The 20,480-nt window shown below is 36.9% G+C and overlaps 1 protein-coding gene across 2 annotated transcripts in view; it reads left to right on the forward strand.

The window, feature by feature from the left end:
• Positions 1 to 20,201, forward strand: part of SOCS5 (suppressor of cytokine signaling 5) — a 111,698-nt gene extending 91,497 nt beyond the window's left edge. For both annotated transcript variants that reach the window (XM_077134148.1, XM_077134149.1), the window contains exon 2: positions 578 to 20,201. In XM_077134148.1, coding sequence (XP_076990263.1) covers positions 590 to 2,197 — 1,608 coding nt within the window. In that variant the 5' untranslated portion in view covers positions 578 to 589 and the 3' untranslated portion in view covers positions 2,198 to 20,201. The remainder of the gene's footprint in view (positions 1 to 577) is intronic.
• Positions 20,202 to 20,480: the final 279 nt, after the last annotated feature.

The raw sequence follows: 20,480 nt of genomic DNA on the forward strand, positions 1-20,480 counted from the left end.
CTCAAATGTGGTCTTGATGTATAATTTTTTGGGGGGGAAGGAAGGGGTCATGGGCAGGCTCCAAAAATGGAACCTGGGTCTCCAGCATGGCAGGCGAGAATTCTGCCACTGAGCCACCATTGTACCACCCTTGATGTGTAACTTTTGAAAAGTCAAATACAGATTTTTCTTATAGACATCTTTTACTTTTATAATGCTTAAGGCAGTAGTGCAATTACTCAAAGTAGGGAGACAGAAATCAATGTGATCATGCAAATTAGGTTGATAAATGGGAAAAGAAACCAGAGTTTAATCAAGAGGGTTTGTTCCCTTTTGCCTGAGTTTTGAGTATTCTATCTGAAAGGAAAGGGGAAGTGAGGACTAACTGAAGAAATGGAGTAGTGTCACTAAAGGGCCCGGTGACCTCACTATTACCAACCAGAATATTTGCCTCATCCTTAAAGCAGGACAATATACAGTGAAGCCTGTCCAAAATCATTGACGTTCCCACTGAGAAGGGTGGTGGTAGGATACTGCCTGTTCTGTTTTCACATATCACTTTAATTTATTTTTGTCCTTTTTTCTATTTTGTCTTTAGATATTATAATCAATGGATAAAGTGGGGAAAATGTGGAATACCTTCAAATATAGGTGTCAGAATCTCTTCAGTCACGAAGGAGGAAGCCGGAGTGAAAATGTGGACATGAACTCAAACAGGTGTTTGGCTGTCCAAGAGAAGAACGTCTGCATAGGAGACTCAGCTCCTCAGCAGCAGAGCAGTCCCTTAAGAGAAAATGTTGCCTTACAACTGGGATTAAGCCCTTCAAAGAATTCAAGGAGAAACCAAAACTGTGCTGCTGAAATCCCTCAGATTGTTGAAATAAGCATTGAAAAGGATAATGATTCATGTGTCACCCCAGGAACAAGACTTGCACGAAGAGACTCTTATTCTCGACATGCTCCGTGGGGTGGGAAGAAAAAACATTCCTATTCTACAAAGACTCAAAGTTCATTGGATACTGATAAAAAGTTTGGTAGAACTCGAAGTGGACTTCAAAGGAGAGAAAGGCGATACGGTGTGAGCTCGGTACACGATATGGATAGCGTTTCCAGCAGAACCGTAGGCAGTCGCTCTCTGAGACAAAGGTTGCAGGATACTGTTGGGTTGTGTTTTCCCATGAGAACTTACAACAAGCAGTCAAAACCCCTCTTTTCTAATAAAAGAAAAATACATCTTTCTGAATTAATGCTTGAAAAATGCCCTTTTCCTGCTGGCTCAGATTTAGCCCAAAAGTGGCATTTGATTAAACAGCATACAGCTCCTGTGAGCCCACATTCAACATTTTTTGACACATTTGATCCATCCTTGGTTTCTACCGAAGATGAAGAAGATAGACTTAGAGAGCGAAGACGGCTTAGTATCGAAGAAGGGGTTGATCCCCCTCCCAATGCACAAATACATACATTTGAGGCTACTGCACAGGTTAATCCGTTATATAAACTTGGACCAAAGTTAGCTCCTGGAATGACTGAAATAAGTGGAGACAGTTCTGCAATTCCACAAACTAACTGTGACTCAGAAGAGGACACAACCACCCTATGTTTGCAGTCCCGTAGGCAGAAGCAACGCCAGGTATCTGGAGACAGCCATGCCCACGTTAGCAGACAGGGAGCTTGGAAAGTCCATACACAGATTGATTACATACACTGCCTCGTGCCCGATTTGCTTCAGATTACAGGTAATCCCTGTTACTGGGGAGTGATGGACCGTTACGAAGCAGAAGCCCTTCTTGAAGGGAAACCTGAAGGCACGTTTTTGCTCAGGGACTCTGCGCAAGAGGACTACCTCTTCTCTGTGAGCTTCCGTCGCTACAACAGATCCCTGCATGCCCGAATTGAACAGTGGAATCACAACTTTAGTTTCGATGCCCATGACCCGTGTGTATTTCACTCCTCCACTGTAACAGGACTTTTGGAACATTACAAAGATCCCAGTTCTTGCATGTTTTTTGAACCATTGCTTACTATATCACTGAATAGGACTTTTCCTTTTAGCCTGCAATATATTTGCCGTGCAGTAATCTGCAGATGCACTACATATGATGGAATTGATGGGCTCCCTTTACCGTCAATGTTACAGGATTTTTTAAAAGAGTATCACTATAAACAGAAAGTTAGGGTTCGCTGGTTAGAAAGAGAACCAGTCAAGGCAAAGTAAACTCTCCTGTCCCCAAATGGCATTAACTAGATCTGCTTTTATGTGCATCAGACAGTACACCTATAGCAAGCACACATATCAGTGTTAAGTTTTTTCAGTACAGTATGTGAGCTTAGTGTTAGTATCTGTCAGGTGTGATCGGCTGTTAACTTACTCAGATAAACCTGGTGCCTATTGAAACAGCAGAGGCTAGAGCCACAGGTGTCCAGTAAGGCCTACAAAAACATTTTGCCAGTTAAGCTAAAGGTGTGGTTTTTAACGGCTGTGGTAACTGAGTGAAGCAATTCTGGGGCATTTGCTATGAAGAATTCTATTTCTTACCGAAGAACAAATTATTAATATTGGATGAGTATTTCAGCAGTGTGACTAGTGTTTGAAATTATTATTTTTTCTAAGAATTTTTCTATAATCTTCCAAAAGTAGTGATATTTGTAGTCATTATAACTCAAGCTTTGGAAGTCCAAAAAATAAAAGGCTGCCTTCCTTTTAAAAGAAATGCAGTTTTCTGGCCACAAGGGCATAGTGCAGTTCACTTAAATGTTGATATAGTTTATAGTCAATATCCTTTCTCTTCTGCAAAAGGTACTGTTAAGTAAACCAGGTTTTCTAAATAGTAGTACTTAAAATTTTAAAGTTAGTAGTAGAAATTTATTTAAAGGCCATAAGTATTATTTTTTTTAATGAATGCTTTAATTTAAAACAAGCATTTGGAATAGCTCCTGCAACATAGTCCAGTGTGTAATTTTTTTTTTTAATTTGACATGTGCAGTCTAATTATTGATTGATTAAAGTTGGGTCTTTTCCTATGCCCATGATGAGTTTGTGAACCATGAAAAAAATGAGAATAGATAATGCCCAAACGAGCCAGACAATAATAACTACAGTGGTTGCTGATGTCGAGATTGTTAAAGTGTAATTAATAATTTGGATGATGGTATTTATCACTGTTGTAAACTCTAGTAGCTGAATTACTGAAGTATAATTTGTAGAATTTCAGTGCAGTTAATTTTAATGGAAAATCTGAATCAAAATTACAGATTTAAAGGTACTGTACAACCATTGTATCTGTAAATAATTTTACTTAGCACCTTTTTGTCACTTAGAATAGTATGCAATACTACTTGAGTGAGCTCTTTTTGGAAGAAATACCGAGTTCTAGTGTTTGCTTCTTAGTATTGAACTGAATTTACAGTTCTGTCCTAGACATTTTGCACTAAAGTAGTTGACTCCATTTTTGTGTCTTTTGTTAATGTGCTCTGTAGCACTGGTGAGTGCTCCTTAATTTCCTTACCTGCTGCTACAGAATGTTATTTTATATCTCCTATGGCTCTTACCAACGCTACAAAAAGAAAAGCTATATTTGTATGCAACACTAACCCTTGACTGCTGATGTATGTTTCTGCTTGCTGTGCCTTGTTATGGCTGCTTTTCTGTGCTAATAAAGTATGTTTGGTGTTCTCCTTGTATATCTGCTGTTTTATGCATTTGCAACAATTTTTCTTATAAGTGGAATGGTTTGGGGTTTTTAAGTAAGTATTACCTGAAAACTTGCTATAGTTAATGCAGAATTGTTATGCAGTTCTAATTAACTTTTCACAGTAATCTAACTAAATTTAATGCTCTATATCTTTCCAATCATAATTGCATATACTGGGGACAGTATAGCTACTGCAAATTACTGTACAGTTTAGATTTTAACAGAAAATTAACAGAGAAATATCAACTAAATCTACTTATTTCTCTGCTTATGTAAAAGATTGAAACTATCAATAACTTGTTATAGTAAATGAATATCTATAGCTCCCACTGCATCAGAAACAGATTAAATGAAGTCTTGTGAACTAATGACAGATCAGCACCATTTGTTGGGTTGGGGACCATTTTAATTGATAATGAATGCCCAAAATGTAGAACTTTAACCAAAGACATGTCCATTTTAAAACAAAATGCGGATTGAAGGGACTTAAAATTCCTGTTAAATCTAATAAAAGTCCTGAGGGACATATACCAAAGTATTTGAGAACTTCATCCAAACCTACTTTAAAGCATTATGTGCAATTAAGTTGTTATGACATAATTATATTGCATAATTGTTGAGTCTGTTTTCTTGAGCTTATAAAGTACCTAGAAAACAAACCTCTTGAAAATAAAAGTCCGTTAATGAATATTCAAGAAGGACTATATAATATGCAAGATCACTTAAAGAGGTAACTTGAAACTCCAAGAAAGCACTTGATATTTTGTATGCTTGTAGCAATTGTTGATGTTCTAAATGTAGTTTTATAGAAAATATTAATGCTTTTATGTATTTCAGAACTTTTGTATGTTAAATGGAAATTGTTTTAAATGTATATATATTTGAGGTTATGTAAGCATGTATACACTGTGCAAAAAAATCATGTTTATGTGTAATATTAATATGCAACTTTTGGTTAAAAAATTTTTCCTAAAATATTAGTGGCTTACATTTTAAAAAAGAAAGTCACCAGCATGAAATTGTACTTAAATCTATATTCACTGTCTTTTCCTGAATCCCATTGTAGTCTGTCAACTAAATTTGTGTTTTTGTAGTCCCTCTCTAACTACATTTTAATAACACCAGGAAGTTCTTTAGAAGTTTATCTTCAGAGTGAAGTAAGTAACCCAAGGGAAGTTGCTCTGATTCATATCCATTCTCATTCTTTCATTCATATACTCACCCGGTCCCTCCCTTCTTCTGTCTCTCTTTTTGTGTGTATGTGTATGTCTCTCTCTCTGTCTCTCAACATATTGTTAGTATTACTTTAGAGAATATTACTGTCTATAAAAAATCATTTAGAGGCCTTATTCTGTAGATTTACCTGATGAGTATTCTTGTACCATTCACAGCTGATTATTCGCACTAAAGTCTTCCTACTATGGTCTTGTTTGTAATACAGTCACCTTACAAAGATAAATCATTAATCTGTTTGTTTGTTTGTTTTCCTGGCTAAAAACAGTAAAAACTTTTGAAGAAGAAACAACTTGTTTTAAAAACAATTATTAAGAGTTGAAATTAAATTTATACTTCATAGATAAAAATTGAACCCAAATAATGATTTTTCCACAAACTGATCTCTTGTTTTTGCAGTCTTTAATGGGTCATATAAAAGGTTTATGATGGCTTGAGCCATAAAAAAAAAACCAAAAATTGATATTTGAATTCTAAACTTCATTTTAGCAAAATTCAAAGTCTGTGAGCAGCATCTTATTTGACATTTTGTTCCGGTTGCTGTTCATTTTCATCCCAAAGCTTCCTTTGCTCCTTGGCACTAAATTCTAGTTTGGAAACTTTTGTTGGGACTGGTCTTAGATCTCTTTTATTTATATAAAAGCTATAAAGTTATTTTTTGGGGCAGAGGAAAGAGGCTAAGAGGAGTCAAGAGCCTCCTAAGAAAGAACAGAGCCTATATCCATCTCTGGGAACCTGTTAGTAGAGGGCAAATCACAGCAATTCATTCACTTATCCTGTACCCCAACATATACAATTTTACCAAGGTGAAATTAGAGGAAAATGAACACAAAGCGCTGATTTAAAAGGTGAGAAGTCTCCAAAAGGGACAATACTGCTTGGTATGTAAGTATAAAAACTACATATATATGAGGCTTAGGTATTGTTTCATACTCATTTACAATAGCTGATACAGAACAGACTTTTCTAATATAGTTTGGAGTGGATTTTTTGCAGGAGATGGTTGGTTAGGGTTTATATATGTGTGTCTTTTTTGCGCGGTGGGGATTGCCATTTTAAAGAATGAATGAGTTGGAAGAACTGTAACATCAGGGAAACTTGACTGAATATTTAGATTCTCTTTAACCATTCAAGAAATACTGTATAACCCATGTGTGAATCACCATTTTAGGTGAGGGAGATCCATTGGGATGGAAGGTCAGGTCACTGCCTTCTGGAGCTTATTACATTCTAGTAGATGGGGCAGCAATGGGGAAAAAAATTTCAGAAACTGAAATAAGACAGGATATAGTGACAGAGTAATAAGGACGTTATTTTATAGGGTCATTGGGGAACGGTGAGAAGGAAGAATCACATCAAGATGAAAGAAAAGAGCATTCTAAATGAAGGGAACACAAAAGGAGAGGTCCCAAGTCAGGGATGAGCTCCTGTGCTGAGGAAGAGGAAATGCCGGTCCGACGAGTCCAGTGAGTGTTAAGGGGAATGGGGGACAAGGAGGTTGGAGAGGTCAGCAAAGGCCTGACCATTTAGGGCTATCTGCTCAAAGTAAGGGATTTAGGTGTTATTCTGAGTGTGGTAGAAAGCCATTAGAGGGGTTTAAGTAAGAGTAACTTGATCTGCTGTATATTTTTCTGGTGGGGCAGGCTAGTGGGCTAAAATAAGGGAGACTATTGCAGTTGTGCAGGTGAAATACGGAGGCCTGGATGGGGAGGGTAGTTGTGGGGAAAAATCAGACTTAGAAGGTATTTTAACAGTAAAGTTGAACAGGATTTAGTGGTGAATTATAATTGAAGAAGAAAGGAGAGAAGAAAACAAATGATTTTGATTTTTGGCCCGAGCAAGGATGGTGATGCCACTGGCTGAGAGTTCAGCTAGCCGCGTGGAGGAGTAAATTGGAGGGTGCAAATCAAACTTGCCATAGACATGTTGAGTTTTGAGATTCCTGTTATCCAAATGGAAATGTTGAGTAGGCATTTGGATGTGTGAGTGTAGAAGGGAAAAGATAAAATGTGGGCAGTCACTATATGGATAGTATTTAAAACCATAGGACAAGATGGCAACACCTAGAGATTTTGCACAGGATTAAGTATTTCTTTAGGGGACATAATTATGGCAAGAAATATCTTAGTTTATCATCAATTCATGATTTTCCACGAGGTTTGTTTTAACTTTTTTTGTGTGTAATATAACATATGCAAAGAAAGAAAAAAGTAATTGTTTTCAAAGCACTCTTCACCCAGATCCCAGTGTTTGTCATGGGCTACAATACCATTATCTTACATTTTTCCTTCTAACTGCTCCAGAATATAGGAGCCTAGAATATAGAAATAAAAATAAATAAATAGAAATATTTTTTAATAATCACAATCGGCTTTTTTTTTAGTGAAAAATAACATATACAAAAAAAGCAATAAATTTCAAAGCACAGCACAACAATTAGTTGGAGAACAGATTTCAGAGTTTGGTATGGGTTATAATTCCACAATTATAGGTTTTTACTTCTATGTTTTCTAATATACTGGAGACTAAAAGAAATATCAATTTAATGATTCAGCAATCATATTCGTTTGTTAAATACTACCTTCTCTGTATAACTCTACCATCATCTTTAATCTTTCTGTCATCCCACTCTTCAGGGGTATTTGGGCTATGTCCATTCTAACTTCTTCATGTTGGGAGGGGCTGTCAGTAATATGGGGTAAGGAGATGAAACTTGGCCCTCTAGCTTTTAGGACTTATCTGGTCCAGGGACACATCTAGAGGTTATAGGTTTCTGGAAAGTTATCCTAGTGGATGGAACTTTTGTAGAATCTTATATATTGCCCTAGGTGTTCTTTAGGACTGGCTGGAATGGATTGGGTTGGGGTTTGGCAAGTTATGGTAGGTAGCAATGTCTAATTGAAGCTTGCATAACAGTGGCCTCCAGAGTAGCTTCCCGACTCTATTTGAACTCTCTCAGCCACTGATACCTTATTATCTATCAGATTTTTAAAAAGTCATTCAGTAGAGTGGACTTGCCTTCAAAAAGTTTTAAAATGCTGAATTTAAAAAGTATCTTGAAGTTTCCAGTCAGATTTGCTTGTGTATTTTTAGTATAGATTTTTATATAAAAGTAATAAGTTCACATGGAATATTTAGAAAGTACTCAAGGTTATTTAAAAATTGGTACCAATTTCTCCACCACCACCACCAGCCCCACCCTCCCTCTAGCAAATCCCATTTTGTAATCTTCCAGAGGTAACTGCTACTAACATTTCTTATACTTCTGCTGTTTTCCATGTATTTCTAACAGTTAAAAGATCAGAGCTTAAGAAATAATTAGCATAGATAGATAGGTAGGTAGGTAGATGGTAAGTCTCAAGTCACTTTTAGAGGGTTTATACTTAGTTGTGCTCCAAGTTAAACATGGACAAAGTTTATGTCACTTAAGTCTTTTGAAGCCAATCAAAAGTAACTGAGATTGTGGAGGTCCAATCACCGATGGTTTCTTGAAATACAATTACAGAAGATGAGGACCCTCTGTCATGAAGTTTACAAACTGATATGAGAACACAAATATGTGAATATATAATAATGAGAATAAATACATGGAAATAGATCAGGTAAAAAGTCATCTTAGTAAAAACTGGTTGCATGAATGATAAGGGAAAACAGAAAAGTGACCCAAATGGAGTCAGGGTGATCTGGGGAGGGGTCTTAGATTTGTTTCTCTACAGAAATGTCTAAGAATTTAATTTTGTAGAAGATGGCAGAAAGGCCCAGAGCAGAAGTGGAGTGGCAAATAGCAACTGAAGAAGGGGGGGCTGAGGTGGAGGAATCCCTGGGTCGGAGCTCTCGTGTAGACGAGGCTGGAGAGTGAAGTTAGTAAAGCTCTTAAGCAAAAGAGAATTAGAAATTATTCCAGCAGCCAGAATTGGAGAGGTTGATTCAAAAAGACCTGAGAAGGTTGCTTTTACTGAGGCATGAGTTCCTGAATCACATTGATAGCTCTGGAACTAAATTCAGGAGAGAAGCTAAGAAAAGTTGCAAAAGAAAAAATGAGCACAATTTTGTGTGTGGAAAAGCAAGCAGGGTTTTCTTGCTTGAAATTTCTAGCTAAATATGTCATAATTTTTCTGAATGTAAGCAAATCATAAGCAGAGCTAGTATCTCCCATTTAATATCAATATGTATCCTACCCATTTTAAAGAAAACTAAACATAAGTATTATGTTTTTTTCAAAGGCATATTTCTAACACAAAAATTTAGTAATTGATCAAATAACTAAAAACTTCACCACTCCCATCCATACTTTCATAGAGAAAATGGGGAAATTAGATAAAATCTACTGCAAGATCAAAAAATTTTACTTGAAATGCCAAAAAAAAAAAAAAAAAGCTGAGAGGAATGCTATCGTGACTGTTTTCCTCATCTCTGAATTTTAGTGTAAAAATTGCATTGAATTTTTATTATTTAGAAGTCAGTTTTAAATCTAGAAATTAATAGCATTGCTACCTGACATTTCTTTCTCTAGTATTTGCTGAAGATCCATTTCTAACTAGAAACCCAAGATTTTCGTGTAAAACTTACTGTAATTCTATCATGACGCTGAATGGCTTAATCTTTTCTCATCTGTCTTAAAATAGACAGTTATGTGCTTAATCCTATTCAACTTTTCATTTGCTTCTATTTCTAGAACAATTATTTTAAATATATAGTGTTTTTTTTTAGCCTGTAAGAGATTTTTAAAAATTAAGCCAGAATGATTTAAAGTTTCATCACCTAATTTTATAAGTATTTTGTAGGCACACTTACAGTATTGAATTGTAGTGATGTTACAGGCATAGAGAAATATTTTGGTTTATTAGTTCCAACACTGTAAATGATAAAAATCTGTAGCTTTTAATTTTAAAATGTTGTCTTAACTTTGAGCAATTTTTTTCCTAATGATGACAGTAGAACTAGAAGGCTAAAAATAATTTCTAAAATGTAGCTATGCTAAATTTCTCATCCTTAGAACAATCAGCTAATTAGGCAGGCAGTTTGTGATGTGAACAAAAAAAAATTAAGGGACTATATTTGGTCTATAAACAATGTGTCAGAGGCTGGGTAATGTACCTAAAGTAACCATAGGAAAAAAGACAGCTGAATAGTTTCCTGGCCATGCAAACAAACCATAGACAACCCAATGCAGCAGGTGGATTATTTTGAAAGACATAAGATTTACCTGCGCTGCCTACATCTATTCTTCTGCTTGTCTTTGATAGCCAGCTTAGAAGAGGTAAGTAATTGGTACAAGGTAACAGGGAACAAACATCAGAGCTAGATTTCAAACACAGGTCTGAGTACAGAGCCTAAGTTAGCTCTTAGCCACTGTACTTTTTTGATCCTAATTTTATTGGCCAAATTATTTCTTCTGGTACTTTATACTCTAAATCATTGATTTAAAATGTTGAAACAATAGCCTGCTAGAATTCCTCTTCCTAAATAATATTATCCAGTTTATCTGGCAAGTGCCCCTGCCCATTTCTCCAGCCTTATCTAGCACTTCTCTCCTCCTGGCTTATTACTCTCCTGGAACACCAGCACTCTTTAAATTTCTCCCAACACTCCAAAATCTTTCCCACTTAGGACCTTTGCACATGCTGCTCTCTGTCCCTCAATTTCTTTTCTACCCACTATTCCGTATAGCAAGGTAGTTCTTCCCATTCTTTAGGCGTGAAGTTATGTTCCCCTTCCTCAGAGAAACCTCGTTGTGTGATTTAAAGAATATTTCCCTATCTCTGCCCTTCATTTTCTTCATATTCTTGATTACAAAAACTTTTGTCTTGGGGTTTTACTCTCCCTCATGAGAAACTCTCTTGCCATTTTGTCCTCAGCATCTAGCACATTGTTAAACACAGAGTAGGTACTTAATATTTGTTAAATGAGTGAATGAATTACTAATCCACTTAATTATATGTATTTCTCCATTTTACCCAGAAAAATATCCTGAAAAGCTTCACTGCATGTCTTTGAAATCTAGATTGCTCTATATATCCCCACAAACTCCCACTTAATTGTCTTGCTCTATGAAGAAAGTAGTTAATCTGACATGAGTTGCATTGGTTCCTGGAGATTAACGCTTTCTTTTCTAAATTCTCCCAAGCCATAACTTTAATAATCCATCCTAGAATATTGCCCAGGATTGCTTTAAATTGGTTGGTCCGAAATTTGTGGAACGACCTGCTTCGCCCTTTTAAAGACAGGAATCGCCTCTCTCTGGTCCTGCATGTCTTCTATTCTCTCAATTCCTTGGTGGCCACTCAATCTTCGGAGATCCTTTTTGGACACTTCTTAAGTTTCTTGGAAAAAAGAGTATCTAAGCCAGGGTATGTGGACATACTTTTCTAGAATCTTCTCACCCATCCTAACCTGTGATTCCTTCTTGCCAGCATTTGTTCTTCCTTTTTCAGAGAAAACAGAAGTATAATAGTCATTGGATAGCTGAACTTTCCCATCAGTCATTAATATTATGCCATTGGTTATTTCTTTAGTCATTGCATACTTATTTCAAACACAACTAAAACTGTGTTATGTGTGAGCTTGTGTGTTTTAAATTGAAATACTTTCCTGGTAGTAAAATCTGGTATCTTTAGCAATGCATTTGGATTATCCTTTTGAAATACGCTGAACAGTCTAATAAAAACAGATGAATCTAAAATGATTCCTCCTAAAGAGCTTGTACTTTAAGATTAAATACACTGTTGTAGATGCTGAAAGTACAACTAAATATTTAAAAGGATACAGAGTAAAGTCCTTTGCTAATATCAGAAAATTAGAGATAGGCCATATCTGAAACTGTTAAAACTGTCAGAGTAGATTTCGTCTGAAAAATATAAATCGTGTTTTCTACCTGAATGTCCCAATGCAATGGTCCTGTGAGTGGTAAAATCAAAGGATCGCATCTTTGGGTTTTTTTTTTTTCCTTGCATCTATTTCTTCAGTCTTGTTTTCACACTTAGTGTCCAAATCATTTTCCTGTTCTATATGTTATGGCTTTTTTTAAGCATCCATGTTTTTTCCCAAGGTAGTCTGGGTAGCTTCTTGCGTGTTCCAACACAAAGAAGGTATATATATTGTAAATACAAAAAAAAAAGCAATTGTTTTTTTCCCAGCACTCTAAAGCTATTTAGAAACTACAGCGTAGCCAAGAAAAAATGTTGTTTTGGAAATGGAGAAATACTCAGATATATAGTTTTCATATGGATACAACTGATTACAGTTTCGACTTGAACCTCTAATGGGCAATTGTAGGATCACGCTCCAGTCCTTCAAATGAGTGAAGACATCCAAGGGCCCCACATGGTCATATGCAAATAGGTGAGGCGTGCTTTGGAGGCTGCTTTCTCTTGCAGTGCAGTCCCAATGCTGTCCATCCAGGTAGCCACAAAAAAGAGACATGCAGACTGCTAAGATGATTGTCTTCCTTGAACAGAGAAGCCCATGGACTGTACATAAAATGTAGGAATGCAGGAAAACGCTGAGACAATAGTCTCATGTAGTTGAAGGTAACCATATTTATGAAACTACATACCCTAAGTTATCTTGTACTCAAAGGTTGTTTACATTATTTAAATAAAAAACAATGGCCTTGAGTAATCATTGTTGGGGATTTTAGCGATTGGGGTCTGGGGGAATTAGGAGACTTGGGTTCAGGTTCTGGGGCCACCACTATTGACCAGTGTCACCTTGATCCAATCACAATTTCTCTTGGACTTTGTTTCTTCCTCAGCCATAAAGAAAATAATATCCTGCCTGTCTCCCAGAGTTGTATTTTGAAAATTATCTCAGATAAGAAATGACAGATAAAGCACTATTACAGTATTAATTTTCAGAATTGTGTGGCACTTGGGAAAATGAGCATTTTGTAAGTGTATGAGTTAGTAGAAGGCAGAGTAAATTTACTTCAACTAATTTTTAAGCTAAAGAAAAAACTTCTGGAGAAGTCAAATTTATTTCAAAGCTGGGTAACTATTGTCAGATTGCCTGGGTCATGCCTCTGCTCAGCTTACTATTAACTGGTAAGTTTCTTAAGTCTTCTCAGGCTTGGGCTCTTCGTCTGCCTCATCTGCCTGCCTCATTGTGGTGTGTAAATATTAAAATGAACAATCCGTGTGGCGTGCGTAGTGCAGTGCCCAGCACATAGCATCTAACAAATGTTACTGTGTTCTTTGTCCTTACATCCATCTCTGTGTATTCCATCCGTAGAAATGAAGAGCCATAATTTAGATCTCCTGATCAAAATTGAGGTATTTTTCTTTTCTGCCAGAAACTTGACTAAAATGTAAGTTCAGCCTATATTCCTCCTGTATACTTCTGGTTTAATGTGGAGTTTTATTGAAGGACATAGTAAAAATATTAAGACATTATCTCTAAATCTTCATGGGGAAAAGGTCTATAAACTTTCTGCACAAAAAATTTACTAGGAAGAAGATAGGATAAAGTAAACCATAATTCTGTTTGAATCTTCATTTTATTGTTCATAAATTGTTTTAGTTTTCCATCAAGCAAAAGAATTTGTCTTTGTAATCAATAGACATGTAGTTACTATAAATTTAGTTCTAATTTTTATGTCCTGGTAGAAACAAGGCAATATATGAAGAAAGAAAGGTTTACAGTAATTTTCTCCAAATGCACCATTCTATTTTACAGCTTTGGCTATGACAGTAGGACAGGAAAGAAGCAAGACCATGGCATGGTCATCCTGAACCATCAGCCTGCGTGAATCCTCCATGTCAGCCGCTGCCCAAGGCTGACAACCAAGATGGCTCCTTTGCAAGTTTCCCTTTTCATCTAGCTTCTGTTTGTCACCTCCCCATTCTCTACATGTAGTCGTTGCTGGTTGTTATTTAGAGCTTTGAGAGGACAGGTCCTTACTCTTCTGTTCCTTGCTCTGACCCTCACACCCAGCCGGAGCGAGGCTCATGAAAACACTCAGTAAAATATTTGCTGAAAGAATGAATTAGTTTTTCAGAGTAAAATATTTGAGTATCCACTGTCAAGAAAATATGATCTTTTGCTCAAAATTTACGGTCTCTTCAATTTGAAGGAGTTAATGAATAAGAGAGCATTGTTTAACTATTTTAACATTGCCTTATTTCAAAAACTTTAATGAAAAGTTATTATGCTTTCTTCTAACCTTTTTTCTTCTAACCTTTTTCTTAATTAGCTGAATTATAATTAAAATTTTCTGACCTGGTTAATTCTGAAATTGGTACTCAACCTTTTAGGTCTTATTACCTTGTTCTGGTGATTACATACCTTGTTTAAACCATGAAGAGACTGGATTCACATCTGATTCTAGACCTGCTAGAGGTTTAAAAGATGTGTGTTTTGCTTAGAAGCTGAAGTGCCCATCATGTGATGAGAAGTGACACTCAGGAATCTGTAGTGCATTAGTAAAAAGAGGGAAGTGTTGTAACTAACAAAGTTTTTCTTCCCAAAATAAGCCAAACAGTGAGACAACAGGTAAAAGGCCACACAGCTGTCATGTCTGCATGTTTCTCTTAACTTCCAATGGGTGCCAGCATGGCATCACATTTCTCTAAGGCAAAGCATTTGGAGTTTGGTCCTTGGTACCCACACTGGAGCAGTTTCTGAAGCCATGCTCAGAAAACTTTATTACATTTTTAAGGAATGTTTCTGAACACCATTATATAGGCCAAATCAAAGAAAATGGCATTCTGATTAGCTTGTGATTTCAAGTGCATATGTTGTACCTTAGGTCCCAGTTTGTGTAACAAAGCGCATGCTATTCAATGCACAGACATTTCTCTCTGATCTTTCATCTTAGGAAGGAAGGTCAAGGTGAATGAAGGGAATTCCAAAGCAAACTACTTTAATCCTATACTTGGAGTTGAGACTGAATTTTACCTTACATTATCTGATTCTTCCTTAAGTTCAAAAAAGCTGAAACCATGTTGTTTTATACAATCAAACCAAAAAAAAATTTTTGAGGAGAGAAATAAGTAGTCACAATCCCTTTACTTTTGGTGTGCTCGTTGGGTGAATTTTTGGGGGGTTGAAAACATGATTTTTGATTCCATGATTATTTCATTCTTTTAGTGAATGAAAAGATAAAGTCTAAAGATCCAAAATAAACTTAACTTGTATTTTTTTTTTGTTAAATCTATTAAATGATTGAAAATAATAATAATAATAACCCTTTGGGATGTCTCAATCCCACATTTTAGAAAAGGAGTATCTCCCTGCTTACCAAGCAATCTTTGAGTCCAATAAATGACTCCTCCAAGAAAGGACGTGGTCCAGCCGTTACAAAAGCTCTGCTCTAGTACCCACCAGTTGTAACAGGAAAGACACACTCAGGTGTGACAATTACATGACCTTTAACCTGTGTGTACCGTCGACTCTTCCCGTAATGAGTTAGAATCGGTTCCCTTCTCTAACTGATGCAAGCGTCAGTCACCTGAGCTCATTTCCCATCAGTCTAGAACAGTAGTTCTCAATATTTTTTTTTGTCTCAAAGACCCCATACATGCTATATGATTATTGATGACCCCCAAAAGCTTTTATTATCTACTTTCTGTTTCTATGAATTTACTTATTCTAGATATTTCATACAATGTTTGTCCTTTTGTGTCTGGCTTATCTCACTTAGTGTTTTCAGGGTTCATCTGTGTTGCAGTATCAGAACTTCATTCCTTTTCATGGCTGAATGATATTCCATTGTATCAATATACCTCATTTTGTTTATCCAAATGTTGATGGACACTCAGGTGGTTTCCACCTGTTGGCTACAGTGAATAATGCTGCTAAGAACATTAGTGTACAAGGATCTGTTTGAATCCCTGTTTTCAGTTCTTTGGAGTATATACCTAGGAGTGAAATTGCCAAGTCACGTGGTAATTTTATGCTTAACTTGTTGAGAAATTCCAAACTGTTTTTCACATGCATGATTTTCCATTCCCACCAGCAATACTTGAGGGTTCCAGTTTCTCCACATCCTTGCTAACACTTATTTTCTCTCCCTTTTTTAAATAAAAGCCATCCTCATAAAAAAAAAAAAAAAAAGCCATCCTAGTGAGTGTGTAAAAGAGGCATCTCATTGTGGATTTAATTTTCATTTCCCTAATTGCTAATGATACTGACTTATTGGCCATTCATATATCTTCTTTGGAGAAATATATATTCAAGTCGTTTGCCCATTTTAAAATTGTGTTGTTTGTCTCTTTGTGGTAGAATTATAAGTGTTGTTTTTATATTCTTTATATTAAACCCTTTCAGATATATGATTTCCAAATATTTTCTCCCATTCTTTAGGTTGTCTTTTCACTGTCTTGATAATGTCCTTTGATGCAAAATGGTTTTTAATTTTGCTGATGTCCCATTTATGTATTTTTTCTTTTGTCTTTCATACTGTTGATGTCCCAGCTAAGAATCTATTGCCAAATCCAAGGCCATGAGGATATTCCCCTGTGTTTTCTTCTAAGATTTTTATGGTTTTATGTTGTTTTAAATTTTGAAAATCTCTTTACCATCTGGCTTACTAGAAGTCAGTTGGCTTTTCTTATTGCTTCAGCATTCTATTTATCACTTTGGTTGAAGAATATGAAGAAGATATAGCCTCACACAGATATGTAACTGGAAAAGGAGAAGAGTATTTGAACAGCCTTTTCAAATAATTGTGGCTATTCTTCAGTGACACTAAAGCAAAATTTGGCAAGTGACAGTTTCTTAAATGTTGATTGCACAGTTGAACCTGAAACCCTATTAATGAACTTCGGTAAACTATTACATTAAAATCCATCAATCTGTCTTGCACTCTGAATGGATTTTTTTAACATCATGCATTGGTCATTCGAAAAACTGTGGTTCATTGAGCTATGCAGCTTTTCCAAGTGTGGACACATTTCAATACACACTATCAAAACATTATTTGAAAACAGCACTCATCTTTAAATATTGGGAAACTCATATGGTGGACACAAGAAAAAAATTCTAATTTTTCTTGAAAGCTTAAATTTTATCATTAGCAGCACATACTGTCGGTTGTTTTCTTTGAAGTGACAGACTCACTTGGTGCATTTTCAAGATGTCTACCAGATACTCAAGGCTGAATAAACATAGTTTGTCAGTCATTCTTTCACAGAAATGTGGTGTTCCATTAAAAAGTAGCTAGTTGAGTAAGTCACCAGAAGATAGAATGAGGACAGAGAATGGGGAGTTGATGCTTAATATGTGCAGAATATGTAATAAAGTTGATTGTAAATGTTTGGAAATGGATGGAGGTGATGGTGGCACATTATAGTGAGTATAATTAACAGCGATATGTGGGTGCAATTGTGGTTGAAAGGGAATGTTTAAGGTTATTTATATCCCTAAAAGGAAAGCTAGAGGTCACTAAAAGGAAAGCCAGAGGATGAAACCTGGGACTGTATAACATAAGGAACCTTCGTCAGGGTGAAAATTATTCTACAGTTGATTATGGTGATGAATGCACAACTCTGAATATATTAGAAGACACTGATTGTACACTTCAGATGGATTGTATGGTATGTGAATTTATCTCAATAAAACTGCTTTTAAAAAAGTAGCTAGTTGAGCATGCAGTTCAGTCACTCAAGCGCTTTGCGAGATACTTCTCATTTTGTCATATAAAATATTTAAAACACATACTCAAGCCGTGACATTTAATAAAATTAATAAATTTTACTACATCATTGTTTTAGTTTGCTAATGCTACCAGAATGCAATATACCAGAAATGGAATGGCTTTTACAAAGGAGATTTATTAAGTTACAACTTTACAGTTCTAAGACCTTTAGAATGTCCAAACTAAGGCATCTGGAAAAAGATACCTTGACTCCGAAGAAAGGCCAAATGGTGTCTGGGATTTCTTTGTCAACTGGGAAGGCATGTGGCTGGGTCTGAGGTCCTTGCTCCCAGTTCTTTGCTTTGTGCTACTGATTCCAGTGACTCCCTCTCTAAGTGTCTATGGGTCCTTATTTAGCTTTTCCAGCAAAAAACTCTGGGTTCTGACCTGCTTAGCATCTCATGGGGAGGCACATGGGCACTTCTACTGGGCTCCTCTACCAGCTTCTGGTTTCACATGGCTCTTACAGATACTGTCGGCCTTTTTGGCATTTTTCTCTGCATCTGCAAATGTCTGTGTTCTATGTCAGTTCTCCAAGCATCTTCAAGTGTCTGTGTCTGAGCTAACACCAGTAAACTAATCAAGACCCACCTGGAATGGGTGGAGTCACATCTCCATCTATTCAAAAGGTCACACCCACAATTGGGTCTCCATGGAAACAATCTAATCAAGAGGTCCCACTTTACAATATTGGTTCAGGATTAAAAGAACATGGCTTCCCCCACAAAAATTGAATTAGGGTTAAAAGAACATGGCGAGGAGGAGCCAAGATGGCAGCTTAGTGAGGTGTGGGATTTAGTTCGTCCTCCAGAGAAGCTAATAAATAGCCAGAAATAGTACAGAACAACTGTTGGAGCCACGTCAGTGACCGGATACACAGAATACCCCAGTCTGGACCAGCTGGACCAGCTGCGAACCCATCCAGAATGGTGAATTCCCTAAGCCACGGTGGCTGGCGCCCCTCCCTGACAGGCTGCTCCCCAGAGGGGACAGGAAAGGGACTTTACCAGCAGCAGGGGCTGAACACAACCGAGCTCCAAATGTGGAATTAACAAATTCTGACTACTAAAAATAGGCCTCCAGCTCAGCTGAACCTTGGGTAAAAGTGGAGGTCACTGTGCCCCCTAGCACAGAGGGGGCAGGGCTGATAGAAAAAGAAAAAAGTAAAAGAAACAGGCTTTTTTGGATCTGAAAATGTCTGGGCCCTGCAGGAAAGGAGGGGGCACACAGGACCTGGTGATACACAGAGCAACGTACCAACTTAAGCTCTTGATTGGCAAACCCAAGGAACAGGTCCTGCTCTGAAAAGGATTTTTCTTTTTCTTTTTCTCTTTTGTGGCTGTGTTTCTATGGACTGATTACTCTTTGGATACAACTGCAAGGCTTCTCAGGCTCCACTGCCCCAGGCATAGGCAGAAACAGGCTTGTTTGAGAGCTTGTCTGAAGCCTGTACCTTCCCCAGGAGCTAGGTGGGGCCCAGTTCAGGTGGACTCCATCCTCAAGGAATTCAGACCCCAGGGTCTGGAAAGGGGAAGCGATTAAAGCCAGCCTACAACCTCTCCTCTGTCTCCACCACGCCCCCAGCAGGAGAGTCTGCTGAAGTTAAAGGTACTGCATCATCTTATGCTGGTGAGACCTGCAGGCAGAAAAGCGCCACATACCAAGCAGGGTAGGAAAAATGCAGAGTCCAGAGACTACATAGGAAAGCCTTTTAATCTACTGGGTCTCACCTTTGGGAAAACTGACACAAGTGACTCTTTCCTCCTGAGAGAAGAACAGTTTGGTCTGGGAAAATCTGGCTGGGGTCTGTAATACCTAAGACACTCCTAAGGGGTGGGGGAAAGGCACCATACAGGCAGGGCAAGAAACAAAAAAAACAAGAATTGAAAAATTCTGATCATTAAACAAAACCTAAGCTAAAGGACTAAAATAAGCAGAACTGAATGTCAAAGAACAGATAGACAACAAAGTCGCCCAGCAAGAAAATCCTAGGAAAAAAAAACAAGTGAAAACAATCTCCAGAATAAACTAATTAAGGTAATTAAATGCCCAGGTGCCAGCAAAAAATAACGAATCACACTAGGAAAATTGAAGAAATGGCCCAGTCAAAGGAACACAGCAATTCAAATGAGATACAGGAGTTGAAACAATTAATTCAGACTGTTGGAACAGAAATGGAAAACCTCATAAAAAAATAAATCAATGAATTGAGGGAGGACATAAAGAAGGTAAGGAATGAACAAATAGAAGAAATCAAAAGTCTGAAAAAACAAATCACAGAACTTATGGGAATCAAAGGCACAGTAGAAGAGATGAAGAAAACAATGGAAATCTACAATGTCAGATTTCAAGAGGCAGAAGATAGGACTAGTGAACTGGAGGATGGGACATCTGAAATCCAACAAGCAAAACCAAATATAGAGAAAAGAATGGAGAAATATGAGCAGGGACTCAGGGAATTGAATGACAACATGAAGGGCATGAATATACATGTTGTGGGTGTCCCAGAAGGTGAAGAGAAGGGGAAAGGAGGAGAAAAACTAATGGAGGAAATTATCACTGAAAATTTCCCAACTCTTATGAAAGACTTAAAATTACAGATCCAAGAAGTGCAGCATACCCAAAACAGAATAGATCCAAATAGATGTACTCCAAGACACTTACTAATCAGAATGTCAGATGTCAAAGAGAAAGAGAGAATCTTGAAAGCCCCAAGAGAAAAACAATTCATCTCATACAAGGGAAGCCCAATAAGACTATGCATAGATTTCTCAGCAGAAACCATGGAGATGAGAAGATAGTGGGATGATATATTTAAGATACTAAACAAGAAAAACTGCCAACCAAGAATTCTGTATCCAGCTAAACTGTCCTTCAAAAATGAGGGGGAAATTAAAACATTTGCAGACAAAAATTCAGGGAGAGAATTTGTGACTAAG

The sequence above is a fragment of the Tamandua tetradactyla genome, chromosome 17 (genome assembly GCF_023851605.1).
Source record: "Tamandua tetradactyla isolate mTamTet1 chromosome 17, mTamTet1.pri, whole genome shotgun sequence".
Lineage (NCBI taxonomy): Eukaryota > Metazoa > Chordata > Mammalia > Pilosa > Myrmecophagidae > Tamandua > Tamandua tetradactyla.